General features: G+C 38.0%; 1 protein-coding gene across 1 annotated transcript in view; it reads left to right on the top strand.

The window, feature by feature from the left end:
- The window catches only part of smchd1 (structural maintenance of chromosomes flexible hinge domain containing 1), a gene marked incomplete at its 5' end in the record, with an annotated part of 23,710 nt that extends 3,211 nt beyond the window's left edge, over positions 1-20,499 (top strand). The window contains 43 exon segments of the mRNA XM_032503976.1: positions 38-171; positions 270-384; positions 643-762; positions 1,277-1,443; positions 2,329-2,422; positions 2,545-2,761; positions 2,865-2,988; positions 3,377-3,557; positions 4,243-4,440; positions 4,533-4,646; positions 5,079-5,185; positions 6,023-6,105; positions 6,209-6,322; positions 7,091-7,168; positions 7,271-7,390; positions 7,486-7,630; positions 8,159-8,261; positions 8,435-8,507; positions 8,797-8,936; positions 9,793-9,921; positions 10,049-10,279; positions 10,536-10,678; positions 11,264-11,349; positions 11,434-11,552; positions 12,390-12,551; positions 13,274-13,402; positions 13,543-13,622; positions 13,802-13,959; positions 14,066-14,181; positions 14,296-14,357; positions 14,586-14,673; positions 15,097-15,228; positions 15,367-15,522; positions 15,630-15,756; positions 16,263-16,382; positions 16,754-16,833; positions 16,945-17,067; positions 17,295-17,476; positions 18,939-19,048; positions 19,514-19,584; positions 19,668-19,833; positions 19,919-20,077; positions 20,187-20,499. Of these exon segments, the coding sequence (XP_032359867.1) occupies positions 38-171; positions 270-384; positions 643-762; positions 1,277-1,443; positions 2,329-2,422; positions 2,545-2,761; positions 2,865-2,988; positions 3,377-3,557; positions 4,243-4,440; positions 4,533-4,646; positions 5,079-5,185; positions 6,023-6,105; positions 6,209-6,322; positions 7,091-7,168; positions 7,271-7,390; positions 7,486-7,630; positions 8,159-8,261; positions 8,435-8,507; positions 8,797-8,936; positions 9,793-9,921; positions 10,049-10,279; positions 10,536-10,678; positions 11,264-11,349; positions 11,434-11,552; positions 12,390-12,551; positions 13,274-13,402; positions 13,543-13,622; positions 13,802-13,959; positions 14,066-14,181; positions 14,296-14,357; positions 14,586-14,673; positions 15,097-15,228; positions 15,367-15,522; positions 15,630-15,756; positions 16,263-16,382; positions 16,754-16,833; positions 16,945-17,067; positions 17,295-17,476; positions 18,939-19,048; positions 19,514-19,584; positions 19,668-19,833; positions 19,919-20,077; positions 20,187-20,263 (5,433 nt within the window).
- Between the last annotated feature and the right edge of the window lie 52 nt (positions 20,500-20,551).

Below are 20,551 nucleotides of genomic sequence, written 5' to 3'. Positions count from 1 at the left end.
TCTCTCTCTCTCTCTCTCTGTGTTTGTGTGTTATCAGATGTTTGATGAAACTCTTGGGAAACCTGCAGTGATTGTCTTAGATAATGGGTGCGGGATGACCTCTAAACAGCTCAAAAACTGGGCAGTGTACAGACTCTCTAAATTTAACAGGGAAAACGACACATTTGGAAGGTTGGTGCGCTTTACCTTCTTTACTTTCTAGCCTCAGGTGAGCCATCATTGTCCACGGTATGCTTCCAATGTTGTATCATTTTATTACTCCACTACTGTAGGCAAGATGGGTATGTCCGGCCTGATCTTGTCCCTCGTAGTGTTAACAGTGATATATCCTACTTTGGAGTTGGAGGAAAACAGGCTGCTTTCTACATCGGCGACTCAGCCAGGGTATGTCTTCTGTGAAAATAGTTTGAATGCAGCATTACCAGATGCGGTAACAACTACCAAAAAGAGGAATACTAATGTAGAAAAGTTATCACAGTGACATTTTAGGTTTTATTGTGACAATCAAAAGTACTGAATGAGTATTGACTGATCATTTTTGAATCTTAAATTTCCCTCAGCAGCCTTACTGCATCACCAGACTGACTTTGTTCAAATGAAGAAGCAAAACATAATCATAAATTGGTTTCCTTTGTTTATTAGATGATCACTAAACCAGTTGGCTCCCCCGATGTTCATGAGCTAGTTCTATCCAAGGAGGACTTTGAGAGAAAAGAAAGAAACCAAGAAGATATTTACAGTGGGACCATAAAAAACAGGAAGGTAAGGGTGCTGGTTTTCAGATAAAGTAAATGCACACTTATAACTTAATTATGGTATGAAATTGAAGCTTGTTAGAAAATGTAACTGTTAAAGTGAATATCTCTGAACTTTTACTGACTGATAATAACCATCCTTGTCTTAAACACCCAAGGTCACATTTCTTATAATGATGAATGACTTCCTCCCTCCAGATTCTTGACTGCTTCACTATCCCCACATGTCAGGTAGAGTTTTAAATGAGCTTTGAGATGGTGAAGCTGTTTGCCATGGTAACCATGGAGAAAGGAGGGAAGAATTTCAATGTTAAAGTGAGAACTGAAGAAGTTGCTCTTCAGTCCATCTATGTACCTTGTGGGTGTATATGATCGGCTCCTTGCGCAACAAACTTACAACTGAATCCAGTGACTCTTTGTCGTCTTTTTGTAATAATTTTCCTAACAAAGCTATTGACGCTCTTTGTGTTTAACATTACTGCTATTTATCCTCTGTGTGATGTTTCATCCTTAACCTGCAGGTTGGTGACTCTTCACATGTGAATAAAGATGATGAGCGCTTCCTCCATTCCCTCATCGCTGAAGAATATGCAAAGGAAAGCTTCACAGCCGTGATCATTATGGGAGTCTTGCCCGAGCATATAACTTTTCTGAAAGACGATTTTGCAGCATGGCCCAGACAGCTAGCGTGAGTGATGGCGCAGTGGATATAAGACATGTCTTTGGTGTGGGAGATCCGGGTCTTTAGACATTTAACCCGTAGTTTTTTTCAACCTGTACCCTATTTTCCTATTTTTGTGTCTAAATGACTAATGGCCTCAATAATCTTTGACATTTGTCCAGCATTAAGCAAGACCGCTGCAGTTGGCAGCAGCAAAACACGCTACATTGTAAGTTAACAGGGAATAATTTGCACTTTAAAAGATCACAAAATCACAAAAGAGCTCGTTTTGCCATTGACAGGCTCAGATTAATATTCTAAGTGTCTGACAACATTATGGAAAGGATCCCTGAGGAGAGAGACCTTTAAAACCTCTTTGGGGCATTTTTCTTTTTATCCAGAAGTGGAAAGGTCTTTTCATAGTTTATATTTTGTTTTTGTTGACTTTGAATGAAGTGTATTTTATGATGCCAAAATTATGGCTTACTTACAAGGGGTCTGGTTGGTGCAGCAAACACGATTTTGCGGATGTTTTTATGTTTATAAAAAGGATCTTACTCTTTAACAGAAAGGTCGACCGCCTTAGAAATCCTTTCCGTAATGTTGTCAGATATTTGGAATATTAATCTGAGCCTGTCAGTGGCAAAACGAGCCCTTTTTGTGAAGGTAAATACAAGCTGGACAATTGCCCCATAACTTACGTTGTAGCGTGTTTCACTGCTGCCGAATGGAGCGGTCTTGCTTATTACTGGACACATGTCAAAGATTATTGTTCCATCAGTCACTTAGAATTAAAAAACATAGGAAAATAGGGTCTAAGTTGAAAAACACGGTCATTACCCTTTAACAGGTCCCAAGTTGACTGGTTTCATTGATTTAATGTAAAAAGGATGTGTTTTGTCGATTTTTCAGGCACATATTTCACTACTACATTCATGGAGCCAATGGAAAGGAAATGGGTAGCAGCACTACAAATTCAGATCATCTCCCTAACATTGACATTCAGGTGAGGCAGCTGTTCTTTAAGGGTTTCATTGTTGACAAGAGTGACTTCTTCTTCTTAGCATCCTGCTTATGGTCTAACGCAGTCTTTCTCAGCTAATATTATCATGTGACTCTTTTAATCAGATCACTATGCGTGAGAAGCCTCCCAGATGTCCCCGTGCAATAAATCTTAGGGAAGTTGAGAATGACATGCAGACTCTGTACATAAATACTGCTGCAGACACATTTGAGTTTATGGCCTACACTAAACAAAACACTGGCACGGTGGAGGGAATCATTCGGTATCATCCCTTCCTTTATGACAAGGAGACTTACCCGGAAGACCCTGATGCTGCCACAGGTATTCAAACTCTATTGTATTGAATAAACTTAATCACAAATGACAGATTTGGATTCAAATTGAATATATACGGTGAAGTTTATTTTGTTTTTTCGTTTATCAGCCTTTCTTGATTATGATGATGACGACGAGGAGGAGTCTGGAGTCCTGCATCAGGCAAGAGGGAAAAAGCCAATATTTAACTGTTTCTGGAATGGACGGCTCATACCTTACACCACAGTGTCTGAGTAAATACTTTAAACTATTTTGTTACATCCTTTTTATAGTTCATACATTTTTGCTACCTGTTGTGTAAGAGTTAGAACATACTGAAAAACATGCTTATTTGCTTTTTGCAGAGTAAGATGAAAAAATGTATATCACTCTGATGTCTGTAACTCTAAATATGACGCAAGAGCCAGCAGGTGGTTATCTTGGCAGTTGCTAGTGTTGCTGTAGAGTCTTTAATGTTGCCCTAGTTTAGTTGAAATTTCAATGCTAAGCTAGACTAATCAACCCCTGCCTCCAGCTACGTATGTATCAAACTCTAGCCAAGAACGCAACTTTAACTTTATTTGTTACAGTATTAGCAAAGTATGTTTGTCTTCTTACATAAATGCTGTCCATTTTTTACAGATTTGACTGGTGTAGTCAGAGTAAAGGAGCAAAGGAGCTTGCAGAGTGTTACAGTCGGGTGTCAGGGGTGCTTTTCACTGATGACACGTTTATGGTCACCACAAACAAACTCACCTTCATGGAGCTGGAGCTGATGCTGAAGAACAAGGACACTATCTTCACACGAATTGTTAATGGACAGGTGGTCATATACACATTTCTTTGATAATTACTGCTGCTGATGTTGATATTTGTTATAGGAAGTGTCAACAGGAAAAGAAAAGATAATTATAGCAAAAACTTGAAAACAGGAAATTAATCAATAAATGTATCAATCAGTTATTGTTTGTGGTATGTTATAGAATCCAAGAGTAAGCCCATCAGTGACATTCTTTGCATATCATATTCCCCTAGTGAGCAACAGTGTAAGAGAGAGAAAAGATCAGTCAGAGAGAACAGGGCTGCTGCTACATCCATCCCTAATCAAGGTGCTTAAACAAGTGGAGAGAAAAAAAGTTCTGCAGTATATGTTTCTAAACTATAGATTTATTAAAGCTGATTTAAGCAAAGTATTTAATTTTAAAGTTGAATCAAATTACTCGGCATAATGTCAAAAAGAGTTTCTTGTAGTGCAGAAAGAGGATGCACAAATCTGCAGCTCTAAACAGCTTTAGCTCATTATTTTGGCTCTTCTGTCTGCACATTGACGTGTGGTTGAGTGTCAGTTTTCAGCAGCCTTCCGATACACGACACCTACAACGTCTGTTTTGGAGTTCCTAGTTGACAAATATCTTAATTTTAATGCAGTTTTAGTCCATTTGTTTTAATATAAGAACTAGAAGAACTGTCAGGAGGCATGCTGAACTGTTGTATTTCTATGTCCACAGAAACAAAGAGGAAACATTCAGAAGGAGTTTACACAGTGGCTCAAAAACTGTCACGAGAAGTGGGACAAGCAAATAAAGTTTGTGGACTATATGGAGACCATAACAAGAACAGAGGTGCCTGTAAAGAGAGATCAGTATCCCTGGTCGACATTCTCCTCAATTGAATGGGACGGCAAAATCTACAAAACAGGCCAAATTGTGAGCATCAGTTTGCTTCGTTTTTTTTTTGAGTGTATATTCCGATCATTCTGTACTCTATATTGATAGATATATATTGTATTTTTATACAGGTGAAGTCTCAGAGAACACTGCCCATTATGTATGGTAGCGTGGTTCGTTTTTTGCTGTATGGACAACATGACGGAGATGTCTTTGCCACAGGGGGACTGGTCGAAGTGGCTCTGGTAAGGAAGGAATATTGAAGTTTGATAAAGTGATAGAAGTAAGGGTTCTTCTTGCATGTCAATCCTTTGTCTCTTTTTCTTGCTGTCTTTGTAATTTAAGCCATTTTATGTTGTAAATGTATGTTGAAAAACTGCCAGATTTTATTTGAAGAAGAAAAAAAAAAAACTAAAAGTTTGACTTTTTGAAAGCTTAAATAACCTATTTTACAGAAACATTGTACTCAAACATGGCATCAGGAAACTGCCGACTTTGTATACTTGAACAGGGATAAGGTGGCTCCTCGCATTATAAAGTGAAACTTTCTCTGTAATCGCTTCTCTTCCACATTTACTGTATATGTAGGAAATGTGATGAACAAGCCTTTGATTTTAGTGAAAATGGCAAATTTACTTGTATTTGGCATGATATTGATGAACAAATCTGTTTTCCAGGAACCCAAAGCATTTCACGACAAGATCAAGACCATAGCCATTTCCAAGATTGACAAGAGCGCTACTGATGAAGCCATCCAGAAAAACATCGCCAAAGATTCCGCCAAGTGAGAAAACGTTTAACATCCAATTCTGCTAGCATCCAATATGGGCTTTACAATGCATTTGTAACACAAAGCAAGTTCACCATATATACCTCTACACAGCACAAATATTTCACATTTACAGATTTAACTTTGTCTATTGTGAAACAGTCCAATCACGATTGTTTTGTCGTTCGTATCGTATCATCAACTGGCTTGACCTCTATGAGTTGACTTCTGAAAGCAGTTAGATCTCCTAACTGCTTTCAGAAGTCAACTCATAGAGGTCAACAAAGTGACACAATGTTTTAAAGGTTTAGTGAAACACATAAGGATATATTATGATAAGGATTCATCATTGACATACATGTCTTTCTATTTTATAGGGCAAGTGCACAGCAGAATTTAATTGCATCACCTCCAGCTCAAAAATGAAATGAAAATAGTTATTTAGTTGGATACTGAATTAGTGACACTAATTCTGGGGCCCGCCTTCAAATGGCGGTGATTGTATAGATCCTCTGCGCTTTTGGGTTGAAGATGAGTGTAAAGCATCCATGTTTTTGCCTAAAATACTTACACTTTTTAATAAATTGCCTTAAAGTCTAAGTATGTACAGTATATCATAAATTTGACTAGACATGCCTCACAACTGCAACTTGACTAGTTGGCGGAGTCATACAACCGCAAGGCGGTAATTCTAGTTTAGATGTGATTCATCGGTAACAAATGTGTTCAATTGGAAGAATTTTATGTTACCTTTTCATTTCCCCCACCTTATCTCCTTGTCATGACTAGACATAGTAGTTTAAGCTTGATGAGACTTTTTCAGCAAAAGTAAAGTGTAATTTTTTGTTACAGGCTTCCAGACATTCTGAAAGTGGGCTGGCCAGAAGGTAAACCCTGGCCACAGAATGCTGCTCGTATGGCTGGGACTCCGCTCGGTAAACAATTATCTGTGAAACATGATCATGTTGAAAAATGCACTTTTTCATGGAGGACAAACGCCTCACTTTTTTTCCCTTTTTTTTTTCCACATCATTTCAGGGCCACTCAAAATCGAAATACTAAACAAGAAGGGAGAGTCTTTATCCAAGATGCCAGCAGTGGGCCAGGGAGCTGGGAAAAAACTGATTGTTGAACTCAAAATCTTTCAGCACGGTAAGAAAAAAGAAACTCACTCTTTTAAAGCAACACAGAACTTTTCCCGCTTCAAACTACAGATCCGCGACCCAATCTGGCAAACTTGCATAGTGCAGTTATAGCTGGTAGAGAGCCGCAAAGCAATGCAGAAGAGCTGTTCCTGATAGGATGTTTACAGCTGCTATGCTGTGTTTTTAATTTTTAGAGATAAACGTAGTAATACAGTAAGCCAACTAATTGAAGAGGCTTTACTCAATATGTAGCACATTAATATAGCAATAAATAAATATTTTCTATATAAAAATATCGTAGTAACGGCGTCCTGAGCAGAGAATAAAGTCACACCCCTCCATTTTGTGTTTTAATCTGAGCTTTTCTGTTCTTTGTTTGATAGCTAGTCGGGTCGCGCATTAGTGAGAAAAAAACTGTTGAAATTATTATGTGATAGCAAGTAAAATGTTAAACACAATTAATTGGTAATTTTAGGATAACAACTATTTTATTTTAGTGCCACTGAAAGCAGGGCTATTACATTTGTTGCATTTGTACCTCCTACATGATAGAGAACCGGTAAGATTACTCAGTTAACTGTTATAGACGACAAAAAAGTGGTGAATCCTTCATTTAAAAAAAGTTAGAACTAGAGGATTTTCCTTGTTAAAAAAGAAAAAAAAATTGTTAGCACTGAATTTTTTCAGTTCTACTTTGTTCCAGCCCATTGTTCTAATTCTAATTGCATTCAGTTTGTAACTGTGTTGTTTTCCTTATCTGAATGATTATATGTAGGTCCTAAAGGAAATCAAGAGGTTGTCTGTTTTGTTGCCCAACATTCACCAAAGTGGGGTTTCTGGTTCAAAAAAATTGGTACATATGTTTTTATTTGTCAACTTTGTCATTATTACTTACTTTTTGGATGCCCTGATTTTTCTGCTGAAAGATCATGTATCAACATTTGATCTTTTGCAGAGAAACTGGCCGACCTAGGGAAGTATACTTTATCCCTGAACACTATGTTATTTGAAAATAATGCTACCGTCTTTGGAGGGCGAAAGCTTCCAAGCTACAAACTCAACTTCACAATCATTGGTAAGAAAAAACGCAAAGCTATAATATGGGAGTTATATTTATTATTCTTTCTGCATGCCAAAATCACACATATCAACAATTTTTGTCCTTTTCAGAGGGTAGTGCTGAGACTTTTGTTATCGGTGCAATGAGCCCCTCTCTTTATGTGGGAGTGCCATTCAACATTCCTCTCCTACTGAAAGATGGTTATGACCACTCAGCGAAGCCTCCTCCAAATCTTGAACCTGTACTCACATGCAGGTGGGTCACTCCACTTAATCTGTAAAAAAAAAAAATATCGTTAACCTTAGTTTTGTTAGTGGACAGCCTACTAAGGCAAGGCAGCTTTATTTGTATAGCACATTTCAGCAACAGGGCAATTCAAAGTTCTTTACACAAAATCAGTTAAACAGATAAAACACAAGTACAAACAGTTAAGCATTAAAAACTAATAAAACACATGAATAGACAGTTAAAAACAAAATAGAAACATTAGGACACATAAAACACAAGAATAAAAGTTACAGTGCAGCATAAGAAATTTAAAGAAATGAGCATTCAGAAATTTAAAGAAATGAGCTTTAAAGAAATGAGCTTTAAGAAGACGCCTCATCTTTTCTTATTGCTTGAAAGGCTGTTTTTCCTCTAACCGCATGTTTATGTAACTGATTTGTAAGCTTAAGTATACATGTATCTTCAGTTTATCATAAATCTCATCATGTCTTTTAATTTGCCAGGTGTGGGAGGTTTGGTCCGATTGTTGTTTACCTTATCATTGTTATTATTTAGTGGCCTGGACCTGAGTTACGACAAAGTGGACAGCATTGGGACCACGTTCACCATCATTGGTGTCAAAGCAAGAGGAAAAGTCCTGAATTACCAACAGTCAAAGGTTAGAACAACAATCTCAGAAGACATCAATTTGCATTTTTACTAGAACAGTTGATGCAAAAAGTGAAACAGAAATGTCAGCCCTGTAGACAAGAGTACAGCATTTGACAAAAAAACAAAACAGTTTGATAGCCAAAAGTCAACAACACTTTATTTCAAACTTGTATTTTGCAGACATATGAGCTGAGAGTGACCCTGCCTGGCCTGAAGGAAGACACACAGGCTATCCCGATCAGTCTTCTTCCTGGTAAGACCTCACTTAGACTGCATTTATTTATTCATTTTGAACAACAAGTGACCTTGATTCGTTAAATGCTTGATATGTACATTATACACAGTACATATTTGTTTTTTAGAGCTGAAACAATAACTTAAATGATCAAATGAATTAAGGGTAAAATAAACTTTAAGTTAATTGCAAAACATCTGTCTTTCTCTGTTTTTATATGACTGTTGATTTCATATTTAACGGACGGTCGGCAAAACGTAACAATCCGTTTGACTTGGAGAGTCTCCCTGCGATGAATGTTTTTCAGGTAATGCACATGCTATCCATGTGACACCAGATGACAACCCAATCACAGTCCAGAATGGAAACCCTGTGATGTTTAATGTTGAAATTCACGATGAGGCCGGAAACATCACTGTTCACCCCAAACAAATTGTTCGCTGCCAGGTATGGGTGTGCAGAAGTTGGGAAATGCTGGGGACTCTGTTCTGCGTTTGATTAATAAGTCACTGTATGCATTTACCTTTTTTCTAACAAGGTGTGGCATGAGGCACAGTTCCCTTTTACTCCTGCATATTGTGACACCTTGGCCAAGGAGGTCACCCTAATCTCTCCGTCTCCAACCTCCACACCGTTAGAAAGCCAAACACGTGATATATGCATGAGAGAGAAGCATTCCTGACTGAGAGAAGTGTCTTTGTGGCTCAAATTATTACAGGCAGCTCAAGAAGCCAGCAGTCAATCGAAGGCAGTGTTTTCCCCTGTAGGATATGAAGTACATCAGCAAATGATTATGCTTATATGATTATGCTCATGTTATTGTATTTTTTGTTTAGCATATGTAACTGAGATGCAACGTTTCATGTGATGAACTTCACACACATTTTCATATTGTACAATTCAATTTTGAGGTAATTTACTTAAGTATTTTAATGTCATGCTGCTGTATTAATCCATAGCATTTCAGAGGGCAATATTGTACTTTTTACTCCACTAAATCTATTTTACAGCTACAGTAACTAGTTACTTTGCTTTACTTTTATTAACCTATAATGATCTATGCTCGGGACTCTTCTCTGCATTTGATTGAATAATGGCGTTACCTTTTTCTCTCTATGTTGTAAAATATTTAATGTAGTGTTCTCATCCTTCTGGGCCTAGTCCTACAACTCCACCCTCTTTCTTTTAAATGTAACAACATAAACTGAATTATCATTATTAAATAACTCTCCCTCTTTTTAATTTTTTATTTGATGAAATAAACTGCATGAATATATAACTTATCCTTTTATTTGTAAATAAGGTTGAGGGGTACCCACTGGTGACAACTGACTGCAGCACCACCGGAGCTGGACAGCTTGTGACAAAGCCCATAAACCTGAAAATGATCAAGGGAGAACCACAAAACATCAAAGTTCATTTTGAGATGTCTGTAAGTACAAAAAAAAAAAACTTATCAAAAACAAAGCTCCCTGCTTTATAGTACATTCTCTTTTAAAAAAACAAAACAAAAAAACAATGGACATGATGTCTTCATCCCTTATTTATTTTCCCACAAGAGTCAGAAGAAGAAGAAGATTGCTATGGTTGTGAGGGACCTGAAGGTGGTGCCCAGTACAAGAGTCTCCCGCATGGAGCTCTATAGTGAGGGTGATGAGAATTTGATGCTAAGGAACGACGAAAAGATAAAGTGGCTGGCTGGAGGCTTGCTGGAGAACCTGTTCTACAAGTTGTATGATGAGGCTGGCAAAGAGGTACCTCTCACCGCTGCAATAGCCTCCAGGATCAAGGTATGTCTGGCATATATTGTATAATGCATTGTTTTCCTGTCATGTGTACTGTACTCTCCTATTATGAAGATGTTGTTTTTAGTTAGCATATTTTTCAGAGCAATATTTTACATCTGTAAAAAAAAACTGTAGTCTGGCTGTGTAGTAATAAATCAAACAAACCAGTGCTGCACTAAATCATCTATTTAGGAGTGATTGTATTGTATTCCCAGCTTTTTGCTCTAACTTTTCATTGTTCCCACTGACTGTGTTTAAGGTTAACTGGACAGTAGATGTAAATCTGAAGGATTTGCTCCATGGCAAGCTGCCTGCGGTACAGGTGCCCACGCAGGTGCAGGAATCACGCTTCTACCAGGTGTCCTACCATGACCAGAGTGTGTCTGTCTCCTTCAACATAGCGTAAGACACATAACTAACTCAAAGCTAAGATTCAGTGTTGGTAAACTTAAAGGAATGGTTCCATTTTTAAAGATTCATATTCACTTTCTAGCCAAGATTTAGATGAGAAGAAGGATACCCATTTCTGTACAATAAATATGCAAGTAATCTGTAAGCTTAGCATAAAGGCTGGAAAGGGAGGGGAAACAGCTAGCTGGGTTCTGTCACATGTTAAAATAATCAGCATCTCTAAAGCACACTCCCATTTGGGGATTTTTTTATTCCACCGTGTTTTAAAAGAAATCTCCACAACATTAAGGCAACACTAGGTGAATAATTGATATACAAGTGGTCTTTTGTGAGTGAAGTGTTTCTGAAATGTGTACAAAAACTGAAAAATAAAAAGGGATCAGAAAGAGTCTAGGTAGAAGTTTTCCAGTCTATATTGGGATATACAAACTATAAGAGTGGCATTTATTCTCTCATCTTACTCTCGGCAGAGAAAGCTAATAAGTGAATTACCCAAAATGTCAAATCAAACATTTCTTTAAATATCCATATCCAGACTGGTCTGCATCCCTGCTTGTTTTTTTGTTTTTTTTGTAGGCCTTGTCCAGATGAACCAGTACGACTGAAAGCAACTTTACCCCAAAGCACACTGAAGCTGGGGGAAATCCTACCTGGACACATCAGTGAGTATAAACCCTAATCACACAACAATCTTTTCTGAGGATATAAATGCATACAAGATGACACACCTCTTTTTCCTCATACAGACTTGGAGCTTGTGGACCAGTATGATAATGCAACCAAGACGCTTACCTCCACCTGTAAGAACCATGTGACTGTGGAAGCTGAGGGTCTGGACAAATCGTCTGTTGTCTTTAAATGGCAGGTGGGAAAATAAAAAACACAAGCTTAAAGTAAAACTTGAACTAAGAATTCTGATATTAAAGGAATTGTTCAGCCAAGCTCTATCTAAGCTTTTTCCAAACTTTAAGAGGTCATATTTATTTAGTTTTAAGTTTCTACTAAATAGCTCATGAAGAGTGTTCCACTTTTTTGTAGCAAGTGATGGGTTTAAGAATATGTGAAATGAAGCTTTAGTTCCCTTTTACTCCCGCATACTGTGACACCTTGGGCGAGGAGGTCACCCTAAATCTCTCCCTTTCCAACCTCCACACCATTAAAAAGCCAAACACATGATATATAGTATGCATGAGAGAGTTAAGGAAGGCAGTATGAGAAGCATTCCTGACTGAGGGAAGTGTCTTTGTGGCGCAAATTATTACAGGCAGGGCAAGAAGCCAGCAGTCATTAGGAGTTGTGCTGCTCCTGAGTTTTTCCTTAACATTTCATTTTTTTATACATACATACATACATACATACATACATACATACATACATACATACATACATACATACATACATACATACATACAGTAATTAATTAATAATACAATAGTTGGTTGATAACTTTTCTTTTGATGAACGATTAGATGATCTGAATGAAACTACCTGTTTGAATAAAAAATTCAATAAATAAATACTCTATAATGTAATGGTGACAATGAGTACTCTTAATTTAAGTGCATCTTGCTGCTCATACTTAGTATTTTTAGATTGTGTTATCAATCCTTTTACTTAAAGAATCTGAATAATTCTACCATAACTGTGTAGATAAACTGATAAATACTGATGAATTGATCATCACTTTGTTTGTTGAAACCAGGAGAACAGCAGTTCTATTCTGGTTACGGGGGTGCGGTTCCAGTCCGGGACTCCTGGCCGCAGAGAGATGTGCTTCACCTACAAGAGTTATGTGGAGTGCATCATAGTTAAAGTTGTCGCTGGCGTCCCTGCGGAGCTTAAACTATTCAGTGGGCCAGAGCAGGTATGAAAGCATTGTTTTGTCCTGATAGGCTACGGGGTTAAGAAGCTGACCAATTAACCACAACCTTCCTGGTTCCGAGTTCGGCTGGGGACTTTTTCATGTCATCTCCCCCTCTTTCTCCCTTCAATTCCTGTCTCCTCTCTGTTATACATTCTCAAAATGAAAGCATAAACGCTCTAAATAGTGCTTTAAAGCTCATACTAATTGGTTTTGATGCTTTAAACGGCTCATATTATGCTCATTTCAAAGTTCATATTTGTATTTAGAGGTTATATCAGAATAGGTTTACATAATTTAATTTCAAAAACACCATATTTTTGTTGTACTGCACATTGCTGCAGCTACTCTTTTCACCCTCTGTGTTAGGCTCTTTGTGTAAGCTACAGTGAAGCGTTTCACTTCTGGCCGATCTTTGTTGGGAGTCACACATGCGCAGTACCTAGGTCAGCACAGCTAGCTAGTCAGTTGCAGAGAAGGAAGGAGTCCCACACCAGCAGCTAGGCAAGCATAACGTGTTACAAAGAGACTCACGTTTGTCATGGAAGTAAAGGCTGGACTACAGTCCTTTTGGAGTGGACTTTGGGTCTTTTTCACTTTGTAAACCTATTACATGAACAAAAAGATATATAACACAATAAAGGAAAGGGAAAAGCCAAAAAGCATAATATGAGCATGTTAAGTTCACAGTTGTGTTATACTGTATATTTTTTTGCATCTTAAAGCCTCTGCAGGTGTTGAATGACCAAGGCATCGCCACACCATTCCTCGTCCAACTGTGTGATGAGTGGGGAAACCCCACTACAGACCAGAGGGTGGTGGTACAATTGACATCTTCACCCCAGACACTAAAGGTTAGGTTGACAAGCAATATAAATATGTACCTTTACCCTGTTCCATTTGTGTTTTTTTTAAAAGTCAGTAATGGCCAGGAACTTCTCAGTTGTACGGAATGATCCATGTGGAAAAATGTAATGAGACATTCTTGTTTTAGGTGACGACAGCTGTTACATCACAACCCGTGAATGCAGAAGGGAAAGCCTCTTTCACTGTTAACCGTTTGAGTGGACCAAAGTGAGTTTCTTTTTATAATAAAATATAAAAAGGAGCATTTTTTTAATCATCATAATGTATTTATAACAGTGTCCTAAATCAGAGATTGTGTCAACAGTCGCCCACATTTCCAATACTGTATACCTGAGCTATGTCCCACCATTTACTATTGGGGGTGTTGTATCATCTTGTTCCACTAGGGGGTACTATCAGTTGGTGTTTAAAGGTTCTCTTAACCAGAAACCCATCCCTGGTCCATCAGTGAATCTCACTGTCATCCCCGATTCCACCAAACCTGTCAGCCTGTCAGTGGAGTATGACACCAACGCCACGTTTCCTGCCGGAGGCATCCTCCCGGGTTTGCATTTTTATTCTCTATCTTTTTTTCTGAGCTCTTGTTTTACTATATGCAAGCAGTTTAGTGTCTCTTAGCAAACTAAGGGCAGCTGTGTGTGTCTGTTTAGTCTTCTCGGTGACTGTGGTGTCTGACGAAGGAGGCCCGATTACAACTTTTAAGCCCGCTGCTATATCCATGTTTCTGTGGAAGGGAGTGCCATCAGTAAAAACACCTCCACAAACGGTGAGTGACTCACTTACCAACAGAGGGACTGTCAATCATTCATGCTTTTTTTGCTTTTCATTGAAACTATCATCATATTTTTGGAGTTATATTTTTTTTGCTTCCCTTGTCTAGGCCATTGAGTTGAAGTGTAGTAAACCCATGGAGAATGAAAGGAATGACCAATTTCACTTCAGGTAAAATGCTTTTAGATCCTGTCTGTTCGGTTCTGTCTGGGTTGTTGCAGGATGTTTGAAGTAATAGAGAGTTAAATGATAAGATTGATACCACTCTTCTATTTGTACAGTAAATTTGAAGTTAGCATAAATACTGGAAACAAAAAAACGGCTTTCCCGGCTCTGTCCTACTTATTATTAATCCTTGAAAGAAATGTAAATATTGGGTTTTGTTTTCTTTCACTGCAGAGATAAAGAGATCCCAGAACATGTTGGAAAGCACAGCATCCAGTTTTTGCTACGAATAAACAAAACAAACATCCTGTACAGTGATCAGGTTGGTTGAACCTAACATCTGGAAACATCACAGCAAGTTAATGAGTTATTGCCATACACCCATTTCCAGATAAGGCTATAAACCTTGACAAGGATGTCAGGTCCTTAACCTGCACTTATTTTGTCCACCTCAGAAACTTTGCAAAACTCAGGCGTGTTGTATCCTATGCTGAGTTAGATATGATAATACATACCTTTTTGTTTATTTGCTTTTTTGATTATTGTAATTCTGGTAACTCCCATCTTGAGCCCATCTTCTTACACACCCAATTGATATAAAACATACTAGGCATTTGGAAATGGCCTCCACAGTGTTGTCTCTCATATCTGTTTAACAGGAAAGTGGTTGTTTGAGTTGTTGCAGGGGTGTAGGTCATTATCCTGAGAGGAATGACTAACCTCAGCACTGTTTCCTGTCTCCTAGATTGCTATACTTGTTGTGGCCAATCAACCTGCCAAACTGGCACCCGACTCTCAGCCACCAACCCCAGTTGTTTCCTACAGTAAGGTCATTGCCAACCGAACCTTAGTGGAGAATATGACGCTGAGGATAATGGTGAGGCTTTAATGTTTACTCATTATAAACAAGCAGAAACCATCTACGTTTTTCAGTTAGAGATCTGCATTTTTAACTGTAGTTTGGGTGTTTATCAGCTGATATACAGCCTGACTTTGTTGTTTTGACTAATTTCAGGATTCATATGGAAATCCAGCAGGACAAGACCTGAACGGGATGGTGGTTGTTTCTATAAAGAACCCAAGTGGAGAAGGCAACAAAAGCCTCCCTCTGTTTGAAAGTAAAACCAACAGCTTTCAAATTAACTTGGTAGAAGGAAAGGTCCACATTACTGTAAGTAACCTATTTCTCATCAAACACAACAAAACCTGTATTTTGGAATGGCGGTGTGATGCACATAACACATACTGTATGATAACTTTATAATATATTCTGTACAGAGGCTTGCTATCATGGAGAACAGCCCTGGTGAGAATGGAAGTACATACGTCCTCCTCTTCAACCCTGAAGTGTCAATGGTCCCCACGGCTCTGGCTCCCTTTGAGCTCCCCTTCCGTTTTCTCAATGGTATGAAATAAAAACAAGAACTTGGGCAGATATTGGTGCATGAACATTAGATGTTTAGAAGAGAGATTTTAATAAGTGAATTAAATTTGTGTATACTTATTATTATTTTTATTATTTTTTTCTCACACTCACCATTAGTGGTATTCAGCCATGCAGAGTTTTGGTTTGTGAGGTATGTCTATTAAATGTCACAACTCCAATACAATGGTGATGAATAAAACTGAAATTTAAAGACACTATATTTATTTTTAAACATTACACATTTTGTTCCGCTCAAAACTAGCTTTTGTCTTTTTCTTTGGAGTTCAAAGTTCAGGCAGGCAGGCTACATGTAAGCATGACAGGGGTACATCCCCTTTAATGAATTCAGCTGCAACCCTTCTTTTTAGAAAAAGAATTCCCTGTTACTGTGGAAAAGCCAACAAAAAATTGCTACAAAACTATGTCAACATTTTATATGTCTAATTTCAACCAAAGTTTGTCTATTTATCTTTTTCTGTTTTTAGATGCAGAGAACCAACGAAAAATGTATGCGCTGTCCAGGAAGAAAGATGAGCTCACTACTGCTGTTGCCAAATATACAGACATTTTTTCTACATATAATGCACTTCTTGATTTGCTTTCCTGTAAGATTTGATTTCTTCTTCTTGTTTATCCAAATAAGCTAATATGCAGTGTGCTACCAGACAAAAGTTTATCCTTTTAAAATATTTTCACATTAGTTTCAGTCAATGAGTGAGTTCCAAAACCGATACCAACACAATACATTTTTGATACACCTTACATCAGAGAAAAGGGGAAGGATCTGATTGAAGAGTAAATAAACAAGTCTAGATATCTAATACCAGCTTTTATTAATTGGTGTTACAGACGCATTTTGGTGCCAAGAAGTGTGTGTGTGTGTGTGTGTGTGTGTGTGTGTGTGTGTGTGTGTGTGTGATTTATTTCTGCATATGTTTGACATGGTCTCTAACTGCAAGCACTTCTTTCGTCATAGCTCATCACCGGGGCGCGACTAAGAAAGAGGCTGACATTAGGAATGAGCTGCAGAGGAGAAACGTGGAAATAGCAGAAACGGTATGTGAAAAATGTTATTTGTATCCAAACTTTACTTCAGTATATGTAGAAATTGTGATCTCATATATATTTATCAGGTGATGACTTTTGCATGTTTATGTTTCTTGGTAGATTCCAGATATTGACAGACTCCTAAACCAGAAGAAGATGGAAGTCCGCAGGCTGCTACAGACACCAAGAAGAGTTTGTTCTCTCCGTGATCCCTTTTGCGAGCAGCAGGATGTTTTGGGAATGGTAATATCATGGAAACAAAAAACTTGGCTTTGAGCCTCAAAACCCAGTGTGTAGTTTCAGGAAACAGTGACCTCAATACAGATGTGTCCAATCAGTGTTTGTCCTAATGTGTGGGTTTGAAAGCAGCGTTGCCTGACCGAAGAAAGTATTCTCAGATATTGTACTTGTCCAACGATTTATTTTCCAGGAGCTGTGTGTGTGTTTTACCCTTTAACTTTTGAATGCAGGTTGGCCACTTGGCCTTAGTGCAGGACAATGATGCTGCAAGGGTTATCTCCTGGCATATCAGGGGAGACATGGATTGTGTCATCACCAAAACGACCGCAGCAGCATTGAAGCTACACGACGACACTGGTGGCAACCAGCAGGTCATGGCCCTTGACAGTGTTTATGTAACACCAGGCAACAGGTACGCCTTCTGCGTCACTGATTCTTTTAAACAACGCTTTATTTTTTTGTGACACTAAAATGTTCAGTTGGGTTCCTGCACTTTAAAGCTGTACTTAGTGTGTTTATCAAGCCTAACACATGGTTCATACTTTACCTCCATGCACCATCATTCATTTCTGCATGCTGTTGGCGCCTGAGTTGCCTTCCTGATAAGATTCCTGTGTCTTTTATTATAGTCTTTAATGTTTTGAAGCCTACACCTACCCAAAGCCTTCCAACAACAGTAATTTAAAGATCGTATGGCACCTTCTTCTTGCACAGACTGTTAAACAGCCATGCAGCAAGGGCACATTTTTGTGAAGTCAAGTCAATTTTATTTATAAAGCCCAATATCACAAATCTGAAATTTTTACAATCGGATAAGAAAAAACTCCCTTACAGAATGGAAGAAACTTTAGGGACAGCAACAGAGGAGGTATCCCTCTCCCAGGACAGACAAAACGGTTGTGTGTACAAAATAGACCAACCAGTAATAATTACAGTATAGACAATCTGGTTGACCAAATTATAGATTGTTTTTATAAAAAAAAAAAAAAAGTGAAATACTGCTGTCATTCATAAGATTTCATGCATTTCTATTTAAACGATTGTGCAAATGAATGCATCCTTTAAAAACAATAGGGCAATAAAATGTGGATGTGAAGTACATCTTACTTCACAAGAGCCCCAACTCATTAAATGTAAGTTCTGCTTTTATGATATTAAACTTCATAAATGTTATTAATGTACAAGTATTGGTGACTATAATTATCATATAAGAAGGAGAGCAACTTCCTTCCGGCTGTTCTTTGTGGTGGTTGATTGTGTTTTGATTGTGTTATTTAAATGACCTAGTGGTGTTGTATGTTTTTAGTTTCAACAATTTGCATACTGGCATCACAGCTATTCATTTAGCAAACCATGCTGAATGGATTACATGGGTTTTTTTCCTACAGTTAACCGATATTATTATTTTTGGTTATAAGTTTATAATTTTTGTTTTTAAAACTGATTTAAACAATCGGAAATAGTTGCCAATTATTTTTAGATTAACTAACCATTTCAGCTCTGAATAAACTTCCAAACAATAATGTAACTTGGAGTGGAACATATTACCTGATCAATAGGAAATGAATCCGATTATCATTTCATTGATTTTACAAGTTAAAATGAAAACGTGCTTGTTCTCGTTTCTCCAATGTGAGGATTTCCTGCTTCTTCGTTTAATATTGAAGTAAACTGAATATTGACTTTTAGACTTTGTCAGACAAAACAAGACATTTGAGGACCTCCGGCTCTGGGAACTGAGATGGGCATTTTTGTGTGATCTGATTTTCTTGCTAAGAAGCTAAATCTTTTAAAAACACTATTGTGGTCCCTTTTTTTAAACTATGTTCAGATTTTCTCTGCAGTGTCTTTGCTAATATTTGAATTGCTTACAGGACGCTGCCACACATAAGAAATGGCCGCAAGCTCTTTGATCCCCCTGGGAACCCAGTCTTCGCCAGAGATCTCCTGATCTACCCCCGCGAACAGGAGAGCTGTAACACTGGTGAGCTATCTCAAATGTATTTCCCCCTGTTCAGTGTGACATTGCCAAGTTGTTGTTTTTTCATAGCAGATTTATATTACGAGACCAGGGTTTCTGTGGTTATCTAGAGGTTCCCATGTCTTTGTGTTTGCTATTGTTGGGGTATTTCCTTCATGCCCCCGCTACTACTAAAATGGTTCCACCTGGGATCTAACCTAACAGGGGTGGAGGGGTTTCCTCACTCGGGGCCCCGTCACTGGAGCAGAAATTGGGCCTCTTTTGCCACATTGAAATTACTTTTGATTTAGGGATTTTCTGTAGTTTTGGCGTTCCTTCTATTTATACAGATAACCATTTCAAATAAGCTCTTCATTTTCCCTTAACCTCTTCTTTATGATTGGTGAAAGATTTACAGTTGTAAAAAAGTTATGAATGTTAAGATTTGTCTCCTCAGCTGACACTTTCCTGCTTGTGTTTCCTTTGCAGCTTTTAAAAGTATCCTAGGAGAGACTATTCTGATTGATGACCTGAAGTCTGGAACCAGCTACAGAAAGGAGGTGAGTGGTGCTTGCTGGTGGAGCCATGCCATACATTAACTGTCCAGTGGTTATTTTTCCTTTAAATGTGCTGTTGCTTACAGGTGATACAGTATAAGATGCCGTGTCCCACCATCCTGACCAGGCAGGGGGAAAGGATCCTTGGCAAGGGCAAGTTTGGAGGCGCACAGAACAAAGCCCCAGTGAATAACACAATAGTGTTTGGAGCCCCCCTCCCACAACATTACTACACTCTTAATGAACACATAGGTAAAGTCACTCATAGTCCTATTTAAAGTATTTTTTGTCCTGTTCATTTAGATTTTGTTTTAACTTCTCTTATTTTGTTTGTCAGACCTGATCTCCCAGCACAGGTTAGCTCTGGAGAAGAGGGATCTGACAGCAAAGGCACGTGAGGATCATTTAAAAAACATGCAGTCGCCTGACATCCTACAAAAGCATCAAGAAATGAAGGAGAAAAAGAAACACCTGGAGGAGATTGAGAGACAACTTGGTACGTTTGTTGATGGGGCAGTAAGGGCACAAAAACATGTATACAATCGTTTTGCCTTTTAGTTTTTGTACTATTTTTGATTTGTAATTGGTCTGTATTCTACTTCTAGTGTCAACCCCAGTAAGACCAGTGAAACGGAGTCTTGCTGGTGAGCCGTCCAGCACCAATGCAAAGAGAGCAAAATAGAGATCCATATGAGAAGTGGTCCATAGTTTAACCTGATAGGTTGAGCACAGGACTCTTTTTTACTTCTTTTTTTATGTTTTGAGTTACGTTTTTGTAATTGATTTGAGTTTGTACAGATTTGCTTTTTGTATGTTGTAAAACTTTTGTTATATTCAAAATTGCTGACAAAGTTTTGTGCATGACAAAATATATCTCAAAGAATGTTTAGATTTTTTTTCTATAAAAACATGCACTAAGATCTCTCTGTGATTGTGTCATTAATTCTACTAAATTATAACTTCAGTAAAA

This window comes from Etheostoma spectabile, chromosome 22 (genome assembly GCF_008692095.1).
Source record: "Etheostoma spectabile isolate EspeVRDwgs_2016 chromosome 22, UIUC_Espe_1.0, whole genome shotgun sequence".
NCBI lineage: Eukaryota > Metazoa > Chordata > Actinopteri > Perciformes > Percidae > Etheostoma > Etheostoma spectabile.
This window is presented reverse-complemented; position numbering and strand designations above follow the sequence as displayed.